This window comes from Lontra canadensis, unplaced genomic scaffold (genome assembly GCF_010015895.1).
Source record: "Lontra canadensis isolate GAN:19392208 unplaced genomic scaffold, GSC_riverotter_1.0 scaffold188, whole genome shotgun sequence".
Lineage (NCBI taxonomy): Eukaryota > Metazoa > Chordata > Mammalia > Carnivora > Mustelidae > Lontra > Lontra canadensis.
Window position 1 is genome coordinate 345,091 of NW_022631182.1, and position 21,762 is coordinate 366,852.

At 44.8% G+C, this 21,762-nt stretch overlaps 2 protein-coding genes across 3 annotated transcripts in view; both read left to right on the forward strand.

Annotated features, from left to right (window-relative positions):
• The window catches only part of SMARCAL1 (SWI/SNF related, matrix associated, actin dependent regulator of chromatin, subfamily a like 1), a 58,792-nt gene extending 49,322 nt beyond the window's left edge, over positions 1 to 9,470 (forward strand). For both annotated transcript variants that reach the window (XM_032847442.1, XM_032847443.1), the window contains exons 15-18: positions 3,479 to 3,661; positions 4,738 to 4,838; positions 5,786 to 5,882; positions 8,557 to 9,470. In XM_032847442.1, coding sequence (XP_032703333.1) covers positions 3,479 to 3,661; positions 4,738 to 4,838; positions 5,786 to 5,882; positions 8,557 to 8,796 — 621 coding nt within the window. In that variant the 3' untranslated portion in view covers positions 8,797 to 9,470. The remainder of the gene's footprint in view (positions 1 to 3,478; positions 3,662 to 4,737; positions 4,839 to 5,785; positions 5,883 to 8,556) is intronic.
• An 8,606-nt stretch (positions 9,471 to 18,076) lies between these two features.
• On the forward strand, positions 18,077 to 20,880 carry RPL37A (ribosomal protein L37a). The gene is made up of 4 exons (XM_032847457.1): positions 18,077 to 18,147; positions 18,535 to 18,663; positions 19,303 to 19,385; positions 20,647 to 20,880. Exons 1-4 carry the CDS (start codon positions 18,145 to 18,147, stop codon positions 20,708 to 20,710), a joined length of 279 nt encoding a protein of 92 aa, XP_032703348.1. The 5' UTR covers positions 18,077 to 18,144; the 3' UTR covers positions 20,711 to 20,880.
• Positions 20,881 to 21,762: the final 882 nt, after the last annotated feature.

Genomic DNA, 21,762 nt, shown 5'->3' on the forward strand with positions numbered 1-21,762 from the left:
CTTCTAGGAACTTATCCTAAGGAAATAATGAGACCAAAGATTTATTTATAAGATTAGTGATGTTATTATTTATAATAGCAAATAATTATAAACCTAAGTGTTTGTCAATAGGTATTCTGTTAAATAAGAGCCTGTTCAGCCATAAAACATAATAATGTAGATCCATCATTCTTAACTTCGTGGAGATCACAGGAGCCTTTAAGAACCTGAGATGAAAAAATTCAACTCCACTGAAAATCAAATAAATGAAAATTAACCTATCACATCAGCAGAGGTTTTATAAATGTGCAGAGCTTAGCATAATCCCCTCTGGTTCCATCCATGTTGATGCAAATGGTGGGTATTCATCCTTTCCGACGGCTGAGTAATACTCCATTGTATATATGGACCACATCTTCTTTATCCATTCGCCTGTTGAAGGGCATCCCGGCTTTTTCCACAGTTTGGGTATTGTGGACATTGCTGCTATGAACATTGGGGTACAGATGGCCCTTCTTTTCACTACATCTGTATCGTTGGGGTAAATACCCATTAGTGCAATCGCTGGGTCATAGAGCAGCTCTATTTTTAACTTTTTGAGGAACCTCAACACTGTTTTCAAAATGGCTGCACCAACTTGCATTTCCACCAACAGTGTAAGGGGTTCCCCTTTCTCCACATCCTCCCCAACATTTGTTTCTTGCCTTGTCAGTCTTTGCCATTCTAACTGGTGTAAGGTGGTATCTCAGTGTGGTTTTGATTTGAATTTCCCTTATGGCTAATGATGTTGAGCATTTTTCATGTGTCTGTTAGCCATTCGTATGTCTTCTTTGGAGAAGTGTCCGTTCATGTCTTCTGCCCATTTTTTGACTTGATTATCTATTTTTGGGGTGTTGAGTGAAATAAGCAGAGAAAGACAATTATTGTATGGTTTCACTTATATGTGGAGCATAAGGAATAGCATGGAGAACATTAAGAGAAGGAAGGGAAAAATGAAGTGGGAATAATCAGAGGGAGAGATGAACCATGAGAGACTATGGACTCCAGGAAATGAACTGAGGGTTTCAGAGGGGAGGTGAGTGGGGGGATGGGTTAGCCTGGTGATAGGTATTAAGGAGGGCACGTATTGCATGGAGCACTGGGTGTTATAAACAAACAATAAATCGTGGAATTCTGTATCAAAAACTAATGACGTGCTATATGGTGATTAACATAACATAATAAAAAATAAAAATAAATCTTTCTAGAAGATTTGGAAAAAAATGTGCAGCCCTTACCATTGATAACAATGCAGCAAGCTGGACATGCTCAGACATTACTTATCGGAAAGCAATTTGGCGATAATATCAGGATCCTTAAATTAAGTCTCTCCCTTTGTTAAAGTACTTTGATTTTTAGTAGTGTAGTCTAAGGAAATAACCAAATATGGGCAAAGAACCATGAGCACGTTTATTTTAATCCATCCTTTAAACATATTTTAATTCTAATAGCTTTATAGAGATATACTTGGCAGGCAATGAACTGCATGTGGAGTATAGTTTGGTAAGAATCAAGACAGTGAAGGAGCATCTGGGTGGCTCAGTTGGTTATACATCTGACTCTTGATCTCAGCTCAGATATTGATCTCAGACTTGTGAGTTCAAGCCCATAGTGAATGTGTCTGTTGGCCCCAGGAGTTTCCTTGTGCCCTTTGAAATCCCTCCCGTTTCTCCATGCCCTCCCATCTCCAGGCCATCACAGATCTGCTGTGTCACTCTAAACTAATTTGCATTTTTAGGGCTCTATATAAATGTGGAATGATTCAGTGCGTACTCTTTTTTAAATATGATTTCTCTTAACATACTTTGAGATTCATATTTGTTATTGCACATGTCATCAGTTCATTCCTTCTTATTGCTGAGTCATATTCTGTTGTATGCATATACCATGATTTTTATCCATTCACCTGTTGATGGGTGTTCGCCAGCCCATCTTTTTTTAGTGAAAATGAAGCACCTGGGTGGCTCAGTTGGTTAAGCTTCTGACTCTTGGTTTCAGCTCAGGTCATGATCTCAGGGTTGTGAGATCGAGCCCCCAGTCAGTCTCTGTGATCAGCAGGACATCTGCTTCAGATTCTCACCTTCTGCCCTTCCCCCCACTCATATTCTCTCTCTCTCTCTCACTCTCTCAAATAAATAAATCTTTAAGAAACAAACAAACAAAAAAAATCTCCCAAATATGAAGAAATACACAAATGGATAAATTATACTGTTGCCACATAATTAAATATACTGACGTTAATAAATATGTTTTAGAAAACCTTAATAATTTAGTTTATTTACAATATAGTGTTTTGTTTTTTAAAGATTTTATTTATGTATTTGACAGACAGAGTTCACAAGTAGGCAGAGAAGCAGGCAGAGAGAGAGGAGGAAGCAGGCTCCCCGCTGAGCAGACAGCTCGACGTGGGGTTCGATCCCAGGACCCTGGGATCACTACCTGAGCCGAAGGCAGAAGCTTTAACCCACTGAGCCACCCAGGCGCCCTTACAATATAGTGTTTATTGGAGAAAAGCAGGATATAAAACTTTGTGTTTAAAAGATTATCACACACATTGAGAAGAGGGCGCCTGGCAGAAATAGATTGGTGATAGGGGCGCCTGCGTGGCTCGGTGGGTTAAGCATTTGCCTTCAACTCAGATTGTAAAAGGGCCACAGAAGAATCCTTTTGGTGTTAGAACTGTTCAGTGTCTCTTTTCTTTTCTTTCTTTCTTTCTTTCTTTCTTTCTTTCTTTCTTTTTTTTTTTTTTTAAGATTTTATGTATTTATTTGACAGAGAGAATGAGCACAAGCAGAGCAAGGAGAGAGGCAGAGAGAGAAGGAGAAGCAGGCTGAGCAGGGAGCCCAGTGCGATTCAGTGCTCGATCTTAGGGCCCTGGGATCATGACCTGAGCTGAAGGTAGATGCTTAACTGACTGAGCCACCCAGGCACCCCTTTTCTTTTTTTAAGTAAGCTCTGTGCCCAACACTGGGCTTGAGCTCACAGCCCTAAGATCAGGAGTCGCATTCTCTACTGACTGAACCAGCCAGGTGCCCCTTAACTTTTCAGTGTCTTGACTGTGACAGAGATTCCTTGCACATGAGTGATAACACTGGTAGGATACACACATATGAGTTTAAGTAAAACAGGACATCTAAATAAGACTGGTACATCGTATCAAAGTCCATTTTGTGGTTGTGATATACTATAGTTTCACAATATACTACCACTGGGGGAAAGTGGGCCCAATGTGCAAGGAATCTCTGCATGTTTGCTTAAACTAATGGGAATCTGCAAGTCTCTCAACACAAATTTCCATCGGAAATGAGAAAACAAGCAGCTCCTAAAGCAGGGTCAGGGGAGGACTCAATGCTGTGGCAGGTCAGAGCCAGAACAGCAGCGTGGCTGTGTCTGCAGAGCCGCAGCTGCCGAGCCCCCCGCCCCGGTGCTGCCCACCTCGCTTCCCTCCTTGTCTCCGCAGCACGTGCCGCACATCCGCATCGATGGCTCGACTTCCTCCGCTGACCGTGAGGACCTGTGCCAGCAGTTCCAGCTGTTCGAGAAGCACGCCGTGGCCGTGCTGTCCATCACCGCGGCCAACATGGGCCTCACCTTCACCTCAGCTGACCTGGTGGTGTTCGCCGAGCTGTTCTGGAATCCAGGGGTAAGGGACGCAGGGGACTTGGATGCCCCAGGTGCCCAGGCACGTGGTTGTAGGGCGGAAGGCGTGGGTGTCAGTCGGGACAGACAGGGTTTCCAGGAGCTGTCCCCAGCACCAGTTTTGTCTTCCATCCATTTCTGCTTGGCCTCAGAAACGTGTTTCTACTTCCCACGGGTCAGTCTTCAAAGAAGTGAGGACTCGCACATCTGTTGGCTGGTCATTAGATGTTCATGGCAGTCTCCTAAGTAGTAAGATTATGGACTACATCATATGAAGGGAATACTGAAGTTTTAGAAGACCAGGAGGAATCTCAGGAGGCATCCCTCTGTGAGGAAATGGGGGCGTGATAGCTCGAGTGCACAGCTGTCCCCGAAGGGAAGCCTGTGGCCGTGGCAGCCGCAGCCCAGGCCTCTGGCCTTCCAGCCTGGGGGTTTGTATTAACCATCACTGTGAGCTGCTTAGCCGATGCGGCCAGTGGGCAACTGCCCGCCCTGGGGGTTCCACTGGCCTTATCTCCTGAGCGGAGAGCTGTGACAGCAGATATGTCATTGGCCACACAAGCCACTGTTTCGTGATGGGTGGACTTTGAGGCTGAAGGCATATATAGTAGAAACAATGCCCTTGGGCCTTGTTATTTATTACAGAGCTTACCATGTTAAAGAGCCACCTGACCCCTAATCATCCATGACGTCTCCCTCAGTTCTTTAGAAGGTCATGGTTTCTGTTCCAGTGAGAAGAGCGGAGGCGTGCCGGGCTTCTGTCATTCGCCGTCAGCACGGCCTCCTAGCAGAGTCAGCGCTGGCTGTTCGTTCCTCCCAGCACTTAGTGCTGTGCCCACCGCTGGCTGGCTGCAGGTTCTAGTCCCCCCAGAACTTGGGTTTGGTCCGGTTTGGTCCTCTCTTGTGTTCAGTGGCAGCTTGTTCAGAGGTAGAGGCTCTCAACCTGCTGCCTTGGGGCATGGAGTGAAGTCCTCTGAGAGGGATGGTGTGCTGGGCTCAGGGGCAGGGGGCTGTGTGCTGTGCTAGCTGGAGCCCTTTCAGGCCTTGGCCCGCACACATCCTGATTCCCGGACCCTGCAGATACTGCTCCAGGCAGAGGACCGGGTACACCGAATCGGACAGTCAAGCTCCGTGAGCATCCACTACCTTGTGGCAAGAGGCACAGCTGACGACTACCTCTGGTATGGCTGGCCACGGGGGTGGTGCGGGGGTTGACACCAGTGATCTATTTCCTTCACTCCCTAACCGCTTCCGCTCTTGCTAATGTCTTCAGAGCCCCGTGCTGAGGAGCCCAGAGTCATGCCCTTCCCCTTGCACCTGTGAGCATGCCGGGCCCCCTTCACAGCATTCACTCATGGCTTGCTGGGTGAATGAGGATGAAGGGGATGTGGCTCCTTTCCCACTGGACTGACACAAGGGGGTGGGAGGAGCCAATGGTGAGGAAACATAGGTGCAGGTTTGCTCATAAGACACTCTGTCCTACCCATGAAGGCATTGCTGAGACACGGTGATGTCCCCCTCTGCCCCTTTATGCCATGTATTGGTACATAAGGCCATCCTACAGGGCTGCTGCTGACGTTTGGGAGAAAGTGGCTCCCTGTGGGCCATGTAGTGCTTCCATAGCAGACCTGGGGTACAGTGTTCAACAATAGGGTTCATGTCTAGTACCTAAGCAAAAAGATCTCCAAATGCTCCTTCCCAATCCCATTTACCCCTTCCTGATTCTAAGTTTCTTGATTATCTCGTTAGTTTCCACTACTCGCCTATCTCCAGCTTTATGACTAAGGGGTCTTACCTTTGCCACATGTGTTGGTTTTTCCTATTCCCGTATCTTTGGATTTGTGGATTTGTTCACTGGGCCCCAGGTTGAGAATTTTGTTGTAATGAGACATTTATTTTCTCTACATCTTCCGGTAGAAAGAATTTTGAACCTGATTGACTCCAACCCTAAATTGGTTTATAGCCGAGAGGAGGCAAATATTTGAGGTTGGGCGTTGGCGGTTTGAAAGCTGCAAAGAAGTGGAACGGCATGCCTCTGCCCCATAAACACAGGGAGGGGGATTTCCTTTTAATCAGCCCCCTGGCTCTGTGCAGCTTATATTCACTGTGGCGCCTTTGTCCTCAACAGGCCCCTAATTCAAGAGAAGATTAAAGTTCTGGGTGAGGCCGGACTTTCTGAGACCAATTTTTCAGAAAAGACAGAAGCTACTAATTACTTCTACAAGGTAACACCAGCAAATGGCTCCTTCCCCCTGGCTGGGGGGTGGGAGGGGTGGAGCATTAAGTTGTCTGCTCAGCCCTTGGGTCCCTGGAGAGGTGGTGTGGGTCATTCCTATGGATCTCACTCAGCCTCATGCAGAAAAGCAGTTTTACTGCAGCTCGTCTGGAAACCAAAATGTCTTCTCATGGAACTGCCCAGAATCAGAGTCTGAGTGAAATCAGCAAAATCTTCGAGTGACAGGAAGACTAGAGTCTGAGGATTTGATCTTTCATTTACAGTGAGGAAGCAACTAAATGCTTCCTTCCAGAAGTAATTATTGAGATAAATAAGACTCAGAAGTCATATTTTTATTTTATTTTATTCTATTTTTTTTAGTTCTTATTTAAGTAACCTTTACACCCAGTGTGGGGCTTGAGCTCATGACCCCCAGATCAAAAGTTGCAGGTTCCTCCAGCTGAGCCAGGCACCCCCAGAGATCATATTTTCTAATGTAGAATTTAAATTATCATCCTAGATGTAAAGAGTTAATAAGCTAATTGTGAAACAACCTTATTTTTAAGCTTTTTAAAGAACTCTCTAATTCAGTTGAATGGTAAATATTTTCACAGAGCCTAGGTTATTGTGTGCTCTTTTGAAAGCAAGGAACCTTATTTTTAAAGGATTTTCAACCTTCTCAAACTCAATAATGAGTTTATTTAGAACTCATTTATTTATACTGCCCTTACCCTCACTCTGAATTAGTTAAGAATTTCTGCCTGAAATACAAGTACAAGATAATATAAATGCCATTTATCAATACTTATTTTGATTATTAATTATATCTATCTTTTTATTAAAGTGGAGCTGGAAATTTCATCAACTGCTAGAAAAAGAAAATGTTGCCTCTTCAGAGGAGATTAAAGCAAAAGTGGTTATGTCTTGCTGAGACAACCTGCCTTCCCAGAGGGGAAGTGAAATACCGATCAGATCTTGGACCTTGCTTCCATTAATCAGGCATGCTCTGAAAGCACAGTATTGCCACCACCATAATCAAATGCCATACTCAAGTGCAGGTTAACACTTATTTTACTTGGGGCAGTGTTTCCTTAACCTTGTAGTTGTTCAGACAGAGGCTGATGAGGTTAGTTCTTAGAGGAGGATGTGCAGATCACGGGAGGCTGACCTTAATGACCCTTAATACCACTCCTCGTTAGGAAGGCTGGGATCCTGAAAGGTGAGGGAGTGTTGGGTGCAGGTATATCGGGTAATCTGAAGTTCTCACAGGACTGCTCCCACAGTCATATTTCAGGGCCCCCCCATCACCAATGCGGAAGGGAGTGGGGGGCCTTCTGTTAAGGAACAGTGAAGAAGTAGAGACCAGCTGGAATGAGACCTGATTGTAAAGGGGCTGAAAAGCCAGGGAAGCTGCTTCTGCATTGACCTATGATGAGGTCAACATAGGGGGCCTCCAAGACATGACGAGAAAATCCTGTGAAAGGACAGTGAGGGGCAGAAATCAGCCCTGCCAGGGATTGAAATGGGGGTGCACCACTGCAAATCTGTGCAAGTGCCAAGTGTTGAAGCCCAGGGAAACAGTGTGCCTGTGGAACATCACGGAGGAAACAAGACAGGAGAGGCAAACTTGCTGCCCCTTCGAAGTGTGAGATAGGCTGTCGGGACGCCCTGGTGATGGCAAGCCAGGGGGAGGAGAACAATGTTGGTAGACCCTCTGTGAAATGCATTCCTTTCCTCTGATGTCCCAGACCCCTACCTCCTTCTGCTTAGTTCAGATTGACATGTATAACCTCATTTTGTCTGACCATCTTTGGCATTTCCACGTCTGTGTGGGTTCCCCGTATGTATGCCTATTGATTTTCTCCTGTTTAAAAAAAAAAAAAGTTGGCAGACCATCAAAACTAGGCTTTGTCCAAGAGAGTTGCTGGTTTGAGGATGTAGGATTGAGAGGAGAGATGACTTTGGTTTTTAAACTCCCATTTGTTTAAGGAAACCACAATGTCAGTGGAAACATTGAAAGCACAGCTGGCTTGAAAGACAGTCAGGGCTGGGAATTCACACTTGGGAGAGATCAGCAAAAGGGTGACAGTGAGCCCATCACGTGCTCTGGTTGCAGCCGCTAAGCATGATTTTAGTACTGCGCCATGGCCGACAACACACAGAGATGGCTGATGGGTTTTTTGATCATTGGCAGATTTTAGATAGAAACGACAAAACGGGAATCTACTTCTCTGTATGTCTAGTATGGGTATGTTTTGCCAACCACTCCAAAAATTAGGTGTAAGCCGTGGCTGAGCACACGGGTTTGGCAGTTGAATTCCAACCTAAGCCCTCGCTGGAGAACGGCTCTGCAGGAAATGAGAGCTTGGGAGCTATTTCAATACCAGTTTGGAAAGCTAGAAAGAAGAAGGCATTTCCAACATGAATTCTAGTTTGAGAGCAGGTTCTTTATTGCTCTCACACCATTTCTCCACCACCACCCCCTTTTCCTTTACTCCACGAGCAGCAGAGAAGAAACAGTGTCAGGCCATAAGGCCGTTTTGGTCTGCACTGGCTGTCATGCGGCACCTGATGCCATAAAATGGGCAGCCCCCACCTTTGGGTCTCCTCCCCAGCCTCTGGCACAGGGAGAGTCGGTGCTGGAGCCTGCGCTCTAACTTTGTTGTTTTCTCTCTCTGATGAAGGACCCAAAGCAGCAGACGATCTATGACCTCTTCCAGCAGTCCTTTGAGGAAGATGGAAGTGACTTGGAGCTCCTGGAGGTGGCAGAATCCTTTGACCCCGGAAGTGCATCTGGTGCACCTGGAAGTGATTCTCAGGACCCAGGAGGCACAGTGGATGAATTCACGTTGACCAGCAGCCCCGTGAAGAAAAGGAGATTTGAGTTTTTTGATAACTTTGACAGCTTTACCTTTCCCCTATAGGCGGGGCAAAAAAAAAAAAAAAAAAAAAAAAGAGGCATTTAAAAATCATGGAAATAAAGCTTGTGCTCCCCTTGACGTTACAGCAGTGCTGGCGTCTGTCTCCAGCCTTGCGAGTTACCAGGCTTTCCCTTTCTGATAAGGAAAGGAAACAGGGGCATTTCCTTTCTGGCCTTTCTGTACGGGTCTGCTGGGGTCTTAACCTTAGCTTTTCTGGCTGAGAAACAGAGACAGCCCATTGCAGTAGTGGAATTCATGTTCTTGAAGTAACTTGGGGCTTCCTGTGAAACCCCTGAAATCTGGATTTTTAAAAAATGTACTGTTTGAACAAATATTTGTAGAGCACCTGATATGTGCCAGGCAGCGTTCTAGGTGCCGGCAGTAATTCCCCAAAAGAGAGCAACCTCCTACCTTTGCAGAAGTTCTATCGCAGGAAAGGTAATAGTTATACATCCTTCAAAGAAAAGTAAAGTGAAGGAGGTAAGGATTTGGAGCAGGAGGTGAGATGCTTTTCTGTCAGTCGTTAGACAGTAGATGTATTTGGCTTCATGAGCGAGGTTGTCTCTGTTGGAATGACAACTCTGCTGCTGTAGGGCAGAAACAACCATAGGTAATACAGAAACAAATGATTATGGCTCTTTTCCAATAAAACTCTGTAATGGACACTGAAATTCGAATTCATAACGATTTTCATGTGTCGTGAATTTTTATTTTTTTGATTTATTTCCAACCATTAAAAAATGTAAAAACTGTGCTTTGTCCATGGGCCATACAGAAGCCTGCAGTGGGCAGGACTTGGCCTGCAAAGCATGATTTGGTAACTTCTAGTTTAGAGCAGCACCATCTAGCAGAAATACACCACAAGCCATAGATTTGATTTTAATTTTCTAAGAGTATTTTAAAAAATAAAGGATCAAATTAGTAGTATTTTCTTTAACTCATCTTCAAAACATTGTCTGTTCAACATATAATCACTATTAAAAACTTAAAAACTTAATGTTACATTCTCACTTTTTTTTTCATGCTAAATCTTCAAGACCCGGTGTGTAATTGATGCTAACAGCACCTTCCTGTGTGGACTAGCCCATGTCAAGTGCTTGTTTCAAGTGCACTTGTGGCTGGTGGCTCTTGTGTTGGCCAGCACAGGTTTAGAGAGCAGTGAGGGGTGTGGTATCATGTGAGATTATAGGTCATGTAAAGAAGCAGATTTAATTTTGAACATGAAGCCACCGACTGGTTTTGAACAGGGATAGGAGACAATCTGATTATATTTTAAAAGATCCCTCCAGGGGCGCCTGGGTGGCTCAGTCAGGCGGCTGACTCTTGATTTCATCTCAGGCCATGATGTCAGGGTCGTGAGATCACGCCCATCATCGGGCTCTACTCTGGGCATGGAGTCTGCTTGAGATTCTCCCTCTTCCTCTGCCCCCCCCTCACACGCACTTTTAAAATTTAAAAAAAAAAGTCGTAAATAAATTAAGGAATGATAGATCCCTCCTATTGGTGTACAGACAATAGATCGGGAAGGATGGTCAGGGAAACAGTTTTGAGAAGGGGCTAGTGAACTACTACAGCTGACCGCAGGGCAACACTGGGGTGGGGCCCAGCTGAGCAGCAGTGGGAAGGATGTGAGAAGTGCTTGGATTGGATACATCATGATTGTGGAGCTGAACGAATTTGAGATGAACTGACCGAGAGGCATTTGAGATGGAGGAGTCTCTAGACCTAGGATTTGGCCTGAGCAAAGCTGTAGTGCCGTTGACTGAGATTTTTTAAAAAAGAAAAGAAAAAAGATGAGGAAGGACAGCTAGGTTGGGCAGCAAGGCAAAATCAAGGGTTTGGTTATGGACTTGTTGAATTAGATGGAGACACCCCACCCAGCTTCCCCTTCGAGAAGCTTCCTGTCCAGCTTCAGGCAGCACAAATAGCATATAGCTTCCACCCGGCCACAACCAGCAGTCCAGGGAAAGCCACTTTGTCCGGGGTTGCACCCTTCCAGGAGCAGCCTGTGTCAGTGACTGAACAAGGAGGGCACAAAGGCCGGGCCACTTGAACCCTGATGCGAGAAACCTCTCCGGGACCGTATTCACTGACAGAGCTGCCTACTGCCCACTGGGCTGTCTGAGGCTCCAGTTTGCCTCCCTCGCCTGCCCTCCTTCCTCCTTTTCCTTCGAAGACATTGATCTCTGATGAACACCTTGTACCCCGCACTGTGTTTCTGTGGCAAGATCCAAGGGGCTAGGTTATGTAGGCTGTAGGATTTGGGTCTCCAGCAGGAAAAGGACACCCCTCAAGCTGTGAATTCTACCCTTACCGGCTAGAAATGGTGTTTATAGTCTGGGACTGGATGAGACTGAGCAGGTAAAGTGGCTTTCGGGGAAAAAGCGGATCTAACTTATCCCAGAGCGTGCCAACAGTTAGGTCTGGGAAGAGAAAAAGGAGGGCAAACAACAAAGAAAAAGGAAGAAAACCAAAATGGGTGTCCGGGAGCGGGATATTTAAAAAGTGTTTCAGGGGTGCCTGGGTGGCTCGGGCTGTTAAGTGTCTGCCTTCAGCTGGGTCATGATCCCAGGGCCCTGAGATCGCGTCCACATCAGGCTTCTTGTTCAGCAGGGAGCCTGCCTCTCGCTCTGCCTGCCTCTCCCCCTGCTTGTGCGCATGTGCTCTCTCTGACAAATAAATAAAATCTTTTAAAAAATGTGTTTCAGAAAGGAAGGAGCTGGCTGCTTTACTTGGTATCGTCAAAAGACGGTGGGCCAGGGTTAAGTGAACGTTCCAAGTTAGCCCAGTTCTCTTGGCCGCCATGCAAGATGTCTAAGTTGTTCCAGCATGACTGTGTGTGCATTTGTTTGTTAGCCTTGGATGGTTTTCACTCTCGTACTGTTTGCTGTGTGCCAGGCACCAGGCCAGACACTTTACCCGTGTTGACACTGTGAGCCCAGCCTTGGAGGAAGGTAGTTCGATTTTCATGGTGCAGATGCAGAAACCAAGCCAAGGGGGGGGTCTCAGCCAGGAAGTGGCCGAGCAGGACCTCCAGCCAGGCCACTCCCTGCAGAACCCACCGGAGGGAGGGTGCACACTTTCTACACCAGGAGGCTCAGCAGTGCTTCGCTGGGTCTGGGAGCAGTTGACTGCACCGCTGTCTTCCCGAGGGGCCTCAGCCTCTCTGTAGGCTCCCAGCTAACTCTGTTCTCACTAGAACGAGACCCTAGAGCGCACCATTTTCTTGTGCCTTTCAGTCCCCTTTCCAGGGCTCCTAGACAGCTCCAATGGAGAGAGATCCTTGAGAGCCACCCAGCCCCCTTTAATTGCTGCTCAGGGATGGTCAGGCACACCGACATGTCAGTACTGTCCAGTCTGGACTGCCGGGCCATGTCCTGTGGGAGGCTTTGGCCTTGGCAAATAACCGGTTGGCTTCTTGCCTTCCTCAGTCGGACCAGGCATTTGCTTATAGAACTTCCTTTTAATCACTGTATTGATCTACTGCTGGGAGCTTCTCTGCAGGGTCAGAGCTCCTCAGGAAATCCAGACTGAACACCTATATCTGAGGACCATGAGTTACTGCTCCTATCTTTCTGCAAAGGACTGTGGAGATTATTAGCAGCTGAGCCTGCTTACTACCAGCTTATCCTGCCCTGAGAAGCTTTGCCATGGTACCAGATCTCCACAGATAATTAGGCCTTCCATTTCCTCTATCACCTCCTGAAACAAGAATGACCCAGTGTTACCTAGAAAAAAAAATCCAGAGTCACGGGCCTGAGAGAGAATACTTGTCTGGGTCCTCCCCTCGGCCACCCAAAGTGGTCTTACACTATCTTACCACCTCCAGCTCTCTATTTTGTTTTTAAATTTTGTAAGCTGTACCAGTTTGTTTATATTAGTGACATGACTTGTTGGAAGCTTCCAAAGGACAAGTAATGGGTCTCTCTAAAGTTTACTCTAACATTGTTCCAAATGGCCCCTTAAAATAAATATTTGTCTAAAAGCAATTAAGAGCAATGGCTGCTGTGTCACCAAATAGATTGTCCTAAGTTCCCTTAGGAGCGGGTGTTCTGGAAAGCCAACTTCATCACTTCACGGTTGCTGCCCTTGGAGTCCATAATCAATCTGCCACAGACACAGCCGTCAGTGTAGATCTGGGGAAGGATACAGATGATCCTGCCCTGGGTGGCCTGCTGGGCGGTGGCCCAATGGGGACAGAATCTGCAAAGAAGAAATGCTAACATCCTACCTCAACATTGCTCACGAGGTTTTTGCAGTGATTTTTTTGCAGCCTTGGTGGCTCATTGATGGAAACAACATGGTCCCCTCATTAGGGAGAAGTCTGTGGAATGAGTTAAGGCCCAGGAAGCAGAAAGATTCTGGATCACAGATGCTGAGTTACAGGAAGGAGGATTTCTTCCTCGCCTGCCGCAGAGCCTAGCCACAGCCTCTGCTCTCTGTCCTGACATCACATGGGTTGAGGAGTATTACGAAGCCCTCTTCTGTGAGTCTGTGGATGTCTCCAGAGACTCGTCTGCTGCTCACTCAAAGAAGATTGGGTGCAGCTTTCTCATGAGCTCTGCTGGAGTTTGGTCAAGTTCTTTAAAGTCTCGGAGAATGAGATCATAACATCTCATTCCTTATTTTTATTAGGAGTTCCTCTTTACTCTAGAGCCGTGGTTAGTCTGCAATGGGTATGCTTCAGAAATAGAGTGAAAGGTCCAGGTGATTTTGAGACATATATATTTAGTGTTGCTTGGGAGCATTGGTGATCATCGTTAAATGAATAAATCTCTGCTTTATTCACCTTGGGGCCTACCACAAGGTGTTGGATCAATGCCTGCCCTTGGGAGGGTCTGCCCTTGGTTCTTGCAACTTGGTGTCCATGTGCGAAACCACTATTCCACTGTAAATACGGTCTTTGTAAATACGGTCTGTTGAGCCTCCGTCCGAAGCCTCTAGCTAGTCCTCAGTCCCAGCTGCTCTAGAGAAAGACTCGCCATCTCTGAGATGTCCTTGAGGTCCCCCAAAGCATATTTATTTATACCATGAAGACTGTATATTCTAAGTTATACCATGCTGAATGTACCTCTAGAATTTATTGAGAACCATCCAGCCATTTCTGTGTGATTCAGAAAAGACACTTGGACTTATTTATAGAGAGTGAATGCCTTTGGGTTTAAGTAGGGATTTCCGCAGTCATTCTTTTTCCTCCTTTACTTCACAGCTCAGTCCAGACACATACCTGTCACCATCCACTGTGTTTCCTGGAAATGTCAGTTCTAATGAAGAAAACCTGGGCCTATCTCATCCCACTTCCTGTCCCTGTGATTAGGTGGCCTCTTAAAGGGTTTTAGGAAAGGTCCCCCAGGCCTACCAGAGCTGGCTCTGCCTACCCTCACCAAGGTCATTACTCCCTGAATGACCCTGGTTAATTTCTGCCTCTGGGGTTGTCATCAGGAAGACTGCTAGAGGGAGCAAGGGATCCTGTAAGCCTTGATCCATTTGTACTCGAATTAATGGTGTGTTTTCCTTCTTGGCTTCCTTCTTGGCTTCTTGCTTGCTCTGAGCAACCTTTTTCTAGGTTGGAAAGAAACAGAGCTGGAGGCACCATCCCCTCACTGCTGACTCCCGGGTTTTGCCTTATCTTTGCATTCTTGTCTGCTGGAATCTTGATGCTTTTCTTTTTCTTCTTCTTCTTTTTTTTAAAGATTTTATTTATTAGAGAGAGAAAGAGAACAAGAGTGCCTGAGCACGAGCAAGGGGGAGGGGCAGAGGGAGAAGCCGACTCCCCTCTGAGCACAGAAACCCTGGGGTCCTGAGCCTCAGAAGGCAGCCGCTTAATCAGCTGAGCCACCCTGGAACCTTGATGCTTTCTGAAGCTCTTTGTAGTGAAATTTAAGCTGCAAAAGGGATGAAAAGAATTCCAATCTTATCTCCTGCCGTATCCTCTCACTTCTTACCACGTGTAGGATTACAAGGTTTTAAAAAAAAAAAAATGGCACGGAAGGTTAAAGAGATTTTGTTGGAGCCCTCTCTCATACCTGCAGTTGTGGTTTTGTCTTTTCCTATGAGGTCCCAGGGAAGGAAATGGATTCTTAATCATAGCAGAAAACATCGAGAAGCCTGTGAGTCACAGTGTTCGGGATATTATGACAGCCAACAGTTATTTGATTTTACAACACCCTCTGCCCACCCCCCGCCCCCCGCCCACCTCAACCCATTCATCTGACTTATGGAGTGCCAGGCTCTCCTCCTCTTTGTTTTTAACTCCCCTTTTCTAGGATGAAATATCATACATAAAATAATTCATAAAACAAATTTACAGCTTAACAAAATATTACAGAATGAATAGTCATGTAAATCATAACCCCCAAAGTTGTGAATATAGATTCTAGAAGCTTTATTGTTTTGCTCTTCATGTTTAGAACTACAATCCAATTGCAGTTTATTTTTGTACATGGAGGTAAGGTCAAGGTTAATTTTTCCCCATGTGAATATGCCATTTCTCAGCATCACTTATTGAAAAAACTGTCCCTTCATCTAGGGCTCTGCAGTGCTTTCTTTTCACTATTATAAATTTGATGTAAAATTTAACTAATTGGTACATCTGGGTGGCAGAGTCCATTAAGCGGTTAAGCGTCTGACTCTTGATTTTGGCTCAGGTTATGATCTCAGTGTCATGGGATGGAGCCCCGCATCAGGCTGTGCTCAGGGTGGAGTCCTTTGTCCTGCTCCCTCTCCCTTTGCCCCTCCTCCCGCTCATGCTCTCTCTCAAATATATAAATAAATAAATCTTAAAACAATAATAAAAATGGGAAATGAAATAATAAATGAAATAATAAATAAAATAAAATAATAAAAATGAAAAAATTAAAAATTAAAATGTATAAGTAAAAAAATGAAAGCCCTGCATTCTCATCCCTTGTACTCCTAGCCCTGCTTCTTACAGGTAATAGCTAATATAAATAATTTAGGACGGAGCCATTGGTAATTTATTCCCAATGCATATAAATACATACATATACATAGAATTATTTCTTCGAAAATGGAATGAAACTCTTCATATTAGAAATGGCTCATTTCACATAATATATTTGGTCATTGTTTCATATTGATTTACCTTATCTCTTTTAAGAGTTACCAAGTAACACCCATTCTGATGGGTACCTTACCTGTGAAATGTCCATTAAAACAAAAAGCAAACAAAGAGAATGATGAATTTAAAGTAAATTTGTGGAGAGAAGAGAAGAAGGAATGAATCCACATACTGAATTCTTTTCAGACACCTGATTATTTCTAGGTGTTTAGGAGTTGGCCTCAGCAGGGCTCTCCCTCCCCTAGCTGAGTCTACTGCCCTTGTGGAGGTAGCCTACAGTGCTCTTAACATTGTGCGCAGACTTCACTCTTGCCCTTGGCCACCAGGCCCTTGGGTGAAGGACAAGCAAGAATTCTTTGGGCACAAAGCGAAGGAACAGCATGGAGCTTGGGGCTCCCGGATAAACCCTTTTGGTTTCCAGCATGAGATCAATTGTGGATGACGTTTGCCCCTCAGATTTCCTTCAAGAATCAAATGTTCCATATGCCCCAAAGACAACTGGTTGGCTCAACAGGTAAAAGAACTCACCTCTAGAGACAACTTGTAACTTATCTTTTTAAGGGCAAAAGTGAATTTTGTGACTCAGCAGAGATTTTTACTAAGATTTTATGGGTACATATTACAGTTCATCTGTACACCTGATGGTCCTCTAATGGGGTTGGGGATTTATTAGCCCACAGATAAGACAAATTGAGACTTTGTCCACAGTTCTCTGAAGCCACTTAGAGCTGATTTCATGAGAGTGCTATTTGCACATCCTCAAGCTCGCTATTTAAAGAAAATTGTTCAGTTTTGAGAAAATTGCTCTGAGCATGAACAATTTCCTCCTATTATGGAGTGTCTCATTTTCAGGCACTCTACTGCATTCTTACTCAGGCATTCTACCTTCTCTTGCTCTCTCTCAGACCCCCTGGAGGGAAGAGATGTAGGAGGCTACACAGGAGATGGGAGGGGGAGGAGGTGGTCAGTTTCCTAAATGATGATCTGAACTGGGCTCGCAGCCAGCCCAGGAGGGCTCACCTTAGAGAGTGCAAGCTGGCCATGCTTACGCACTCACTCAGGGCAGGTGAACCCCACTTCTGCTCAACCTGCACGTGCAGACTGGAACAGGAGGACCATTGGAGTGCTTGTTTCTCAACTCTTCTTCCACCAATCCCATTTGTTTGCACCGGTAGGAATATATTTTGCTTTTATTTGTAGTTTTCTAGAAGCAGGACATAATTTGGTTGGCGAGGCGTCCAGAAATCATCCCCAATATGCAGTGTATTTCTCTCCTGAGGGAGGAGATACTTACTCCCTCTGCCCCTTGCCATTCTTCACCCTATAGGAGCAGAGGGTACTTGGAGGCTGTGGTGGAACTGGGAGATTTTGAGCACATCTTGTTTCCCCAGCGGGTAGATGTGTTTGCACAGTTGGTGTGTAAAACAAGGTGCTTGCTGTGTCTCCAGGCATCATTCTTCTTGATGTAGATTTTACCGAAAGGTTAATGTTTTCAGTATGTACAGGCAAGAATGCTAATGCCAAGGAATACAATATATAATTTAATTGTGTATTTATTTAATTAGAACATAAAAATAATCTCCCTGTCAGTGCATGAAGCATTTTTTAAAGAAGGGATGTAGTTATGTTTTAAAAGATGTGCCTTTGTTTATTATACTACTTTTTCTGCTTTTGTCTGTATTTGAAATTTTCTGTAATGTTTTTAAAATGTATTGTGGGGATTAATATCAACAGCTTAATCACTGGACGTTTTTCATTTGAGTATTTATGTGTCAATTTTAATGTGTACTCAGAAAAACACTCACATAGGACATACGCCCTGGATTCCATAGATAGTGTTGGCTTAGGACGAAGCTTCGTTTCGTTAAATTTTCTAAAAAGTGACTCAGTTTTTAAATAAATGATGAAACAGTCAATCCCGGTATGGCAAAAACTGAAAATGCAATGTTCGAGGGACTGGAGTTTGAGAAATACCGGTCTAATATTACCAGAAGCCAGTTAATTAAGTAACAAACTAATCTCCTTCCATACCTAGCAATAAGCCTGTGATAAATCATTTTATTTCTATTTAGCCTGCTTAAACAATAAACATTTTCAACACAGAAAACAACCTCATTCCCCACGGAAGGCGGCAGGGAGGAAGAGACCTCCGGAGCATAGAGTTCAGTTCCTAGCTGGGCTTCCCATTCGCCACTTCCGTCCGTTTTCCTAAAACTGCGCTTGCGCACTGAGTGTCTTCCTCTCGGGACTCAGACCTAGTTTGAGGCGACATGGTGAGTGTTGCTATCGGTGAGGCCTAGAGGTCTATCCGCCGGCATCTGACATTTTCTTGCTATCTTTGCACCCACCCGGCGTCTGCTCGCCAGCCCTGTCTTGCGCCGTCCTCAGCCTTCTTGCCGTGACCGCCCCTCTCGGGCACAGACCGGGGCGGAAGGACGGAGGCGGCTTGATGGCGCCCGGCCGATCCGAGCGGGTGAAACGGTGCTGTCGGAGCCCGGGGCCCGCTCTGGCCTCACATTTTGCCAGGATGGAATGAGGGGGACCTAGGACCCGGCAGCGGCTGGGGTGATTGGAGGAATGGCGTTTGGGGCGGGGAGTGGGTGGCAGAGGCTCTGTCAGCGGGTCCCAGTATCGCTGGTTTCTCTCTTGGCTCTTAACAGGCTAAACGCACCAAGAAGGTCGGAATCGTGGGCAAATACGGGACCCGTTATGGTGCCTCCCTCAGGAAGATGGTGAAGAAGATTGAGATAAGCCAGCACGCCAAGTACACTTGCTCCTTCTGTGGCAAAGTAAGATGGGGGCGGGGGCGGGGGCGGGCAGAGGGAGGGGAGGCTTTCCGGCCCGTGAGCCGGCTCCTGAGGGAAGTTTGTGGATAGTGTGCTGGGTTGTTGGTAGCTCGATTTGGTGGATTGCTTCCCGTTTACACTCGGGGACTGAAGGGTCACACGTTGGACAAGGAGCCCCAGCCTAAGCCAAGCCCGCTTTGTGGGCGATGACTCTTGTCAGTTTTGTCTCCTGGTGTTGCTAGAGAGTTCCGTGTAGCGTTTGTATGTCTGTGGTGTGCTGGAATACGGTTGGAGAGGGTGTCTTTGACATTGCTGGCAGTGTAGCATTGTGGCGAATGCCGGTTTTGCATGAGAAAACGTAGGGTACTAGGAACACCTAGAACCTCATAAAACACACCCATTTATTTTCTTTCTTTTTTTAAGATTTTTTTTTTTTTATTAGAGCAGCAGCAGGGGGAGAGGGAGACGCAGGCCCCCTGCTGAGCCGGATCCTGAGCCTCCATCCCAGGACCCTAGGGTCATGACCTGAGCCACCCAAGTGCCCCCAAAATACACCCATTTTCTAGTGCAGTTTAGACTACTGGATGTTGCTGAGGTAAAGGCTTTTATTGATTCATAGGGAAAATTGATTGTCTTTTGCAGACCAAGATGAAAAGACAGGCTGTGGGGATCTGGCATTGTGGCTCCTGCATGAAAACCGTCGCTGGTGGCGCCTGGACCTACAAGTGAGTCCCTTTTCTTTGTGACCTTTGAATTGTGTGGATCACCTCAGAATTCCAGGTTTGATGCTGGACGGGCTAGTTTTAACTCAACAAGACTGAGACAACAAGAATGCTTTAGTTTTTTTTCATGACTCATTGAGAGTATGGTTTATGTTCAGTGTTCAAAGAGAAGAAAACCACTGAAATAGAAAAGTGTGACAGGACTTGAGAATTTCATAGAATTGAAAGGGTCACCACTGTGAGCACAATGATACCGTACATGCCCTTTAGTGGGACTGAATCTGTACTGAACTTCGATTTGTATTGCAAGCTGATTTTATAAAAATGAGGTCGATTAGCTTGTTACTGTATATGGAAACTTGAGGCCACCTGGACCGTTATACTTTTGCTGTTCTAAACAGTACTGGCTGGACCTCAGCAGCTTTGTGACCCTGACAAGTGCCAGATGATGGTGCTGAGATAAATGTACCTGTGTTAGTTATTGATTGAGTGGACTCTTGAGTTAATCCATTTTTGGAAATGAAAGCCACCTTGAAGATCTCTAGTTTTGGAATTCATCGCTGATCTTAAAGGCTGAAGTGTTCTTCCTTTAGCCAGTATCTAGACGTGTGTGGTACACTAGCCTCCCATGTATAAAATAAGACTAGTGTGGTTGAGTTGAAATTTTAATTTTAGTTGATTTAAAACTGCAGCAGTGTAAAATATTGGGAAGTGTTGAAATGATCATTTTTATATATGTGTGTCTTGTGTGGGTTTATGAGGTCAAAAAGGCAAATGAAACCTAGCTTTCTCTTGGTCGTGATGATAAAATGAACTAGCATTCCTGTACCCACCCTATGTGATGGTTATGGGTTTTCCAGGTACAGTTCCAGAATCTTTTGGTGTAACTTTTTATAGTCCTTTTCATAGCTTTCTTCCCAAATTATACTCGAGTCTGTTCTTTAGATACTGTTTTCTTGATATCTCTCATTTATGATACCATCTTAGAATTTACTAGTTTCTTCTGACGTTCTGTCCATTCTTTTCTATGAGTTTAGGTCAGCCTGCTGAAACCATTCATTCCTCCCTGTTATTTTTTTTTTTAATGCTGCATGATTAAATGCACGAGATTGTCTAATTCTGCAAAACCCTGAAGACATAACTCTTACTTGCTAAAAGATACCATCATTAAGATTGTAATGTAAAAAAAGAGGCAGGATTTACTCATTTGCCATTTCACATGTTAGTGTAGCTAATTATGTTGGATCCAACTTTTTCTTTCCAGCACCACTTCTGCTGTCACAGTAAAGTCTGCCATCAGAAGACTGAAGGAGTTGAAAGACCAGTAGAAGCGCCACCGTTTGAAACATTGCTAGCCTATAATAAATGGGTTAATTTATGTAACAAAATTATTTTGGCTTGTTAAATTTATTGATTAGATCTTTCAATTTATGTTGCATTAATTTTGCATTCTCAGAGAACTTGGAAATTAAAAATCCTTCTAATTTTTGTTGGAAAAGCGTACTGAGATTGGGTTATCCTAATAGAGCTTTTTTTTCCCCCTGTAGTCGAATGTTAGATGACATAAGAATATAAGTCTTAGAGGTTTGGTATGTGTCTTCACTTTCTGTAGGTGTATCCTTGCCATTTCAACTTCTATGGGATATAGTAGTTCAAATTTTGAGGACTTTTGTTTTTAGGTCATCGTTAATTTTTTTGTTTCTAAAGGTAGGATGACATATACTGCTTCTTAACTTAATGGGTGTTTTGTCTGACCACATGTTTTATTAGCATCTTGAGAAAACAGTATGAAACAATTCGAATTTTAGGACAAATTTTGCAAATACCTATGCCATTCTCCCATTTTTCAGTTTGCAAAGAATGATGGACAGGACTGAATTACTCAGCCTGATACAGGTGGTCAGTTATACTAATAAACATGAAGATCGAGGGAGGAATTTGAGTTATGAATAGTTAATGATGATGATTAACTTTTTTCACCTTTATTCAGTCTGTCACTTAATTCTCTGCCTGTTGTCCTGGTTTGCCTTTTCTCAACCTTGTCTAAGCTACCCTCTGTGGTAAGGAGTCCTTAGGAACCTCCTAACAGGTATGTCTGTCAGTACTCCAAAAACATTAATTCCTTAGGAATGTAAATCTGATAAGATGAAAACATGGATTTCCTTTGCCCTTAGGATAGAGTAAAAACCTTTGTGGCTCTTCACGGGCTGTGCTTCTCTTTCGGAACTCTTTGGCCCATTATTAGCTCTCTTAAGTTCTCTATAACATCTATTTACAGATTTTTTTACCTTTATTTCCATATTGGCTCTGGCACAAACATTGCCTCAGGGTAATGCTCTGTGTCAAGCCCTTATTAGACCCGTAGCTATAATTCTACATT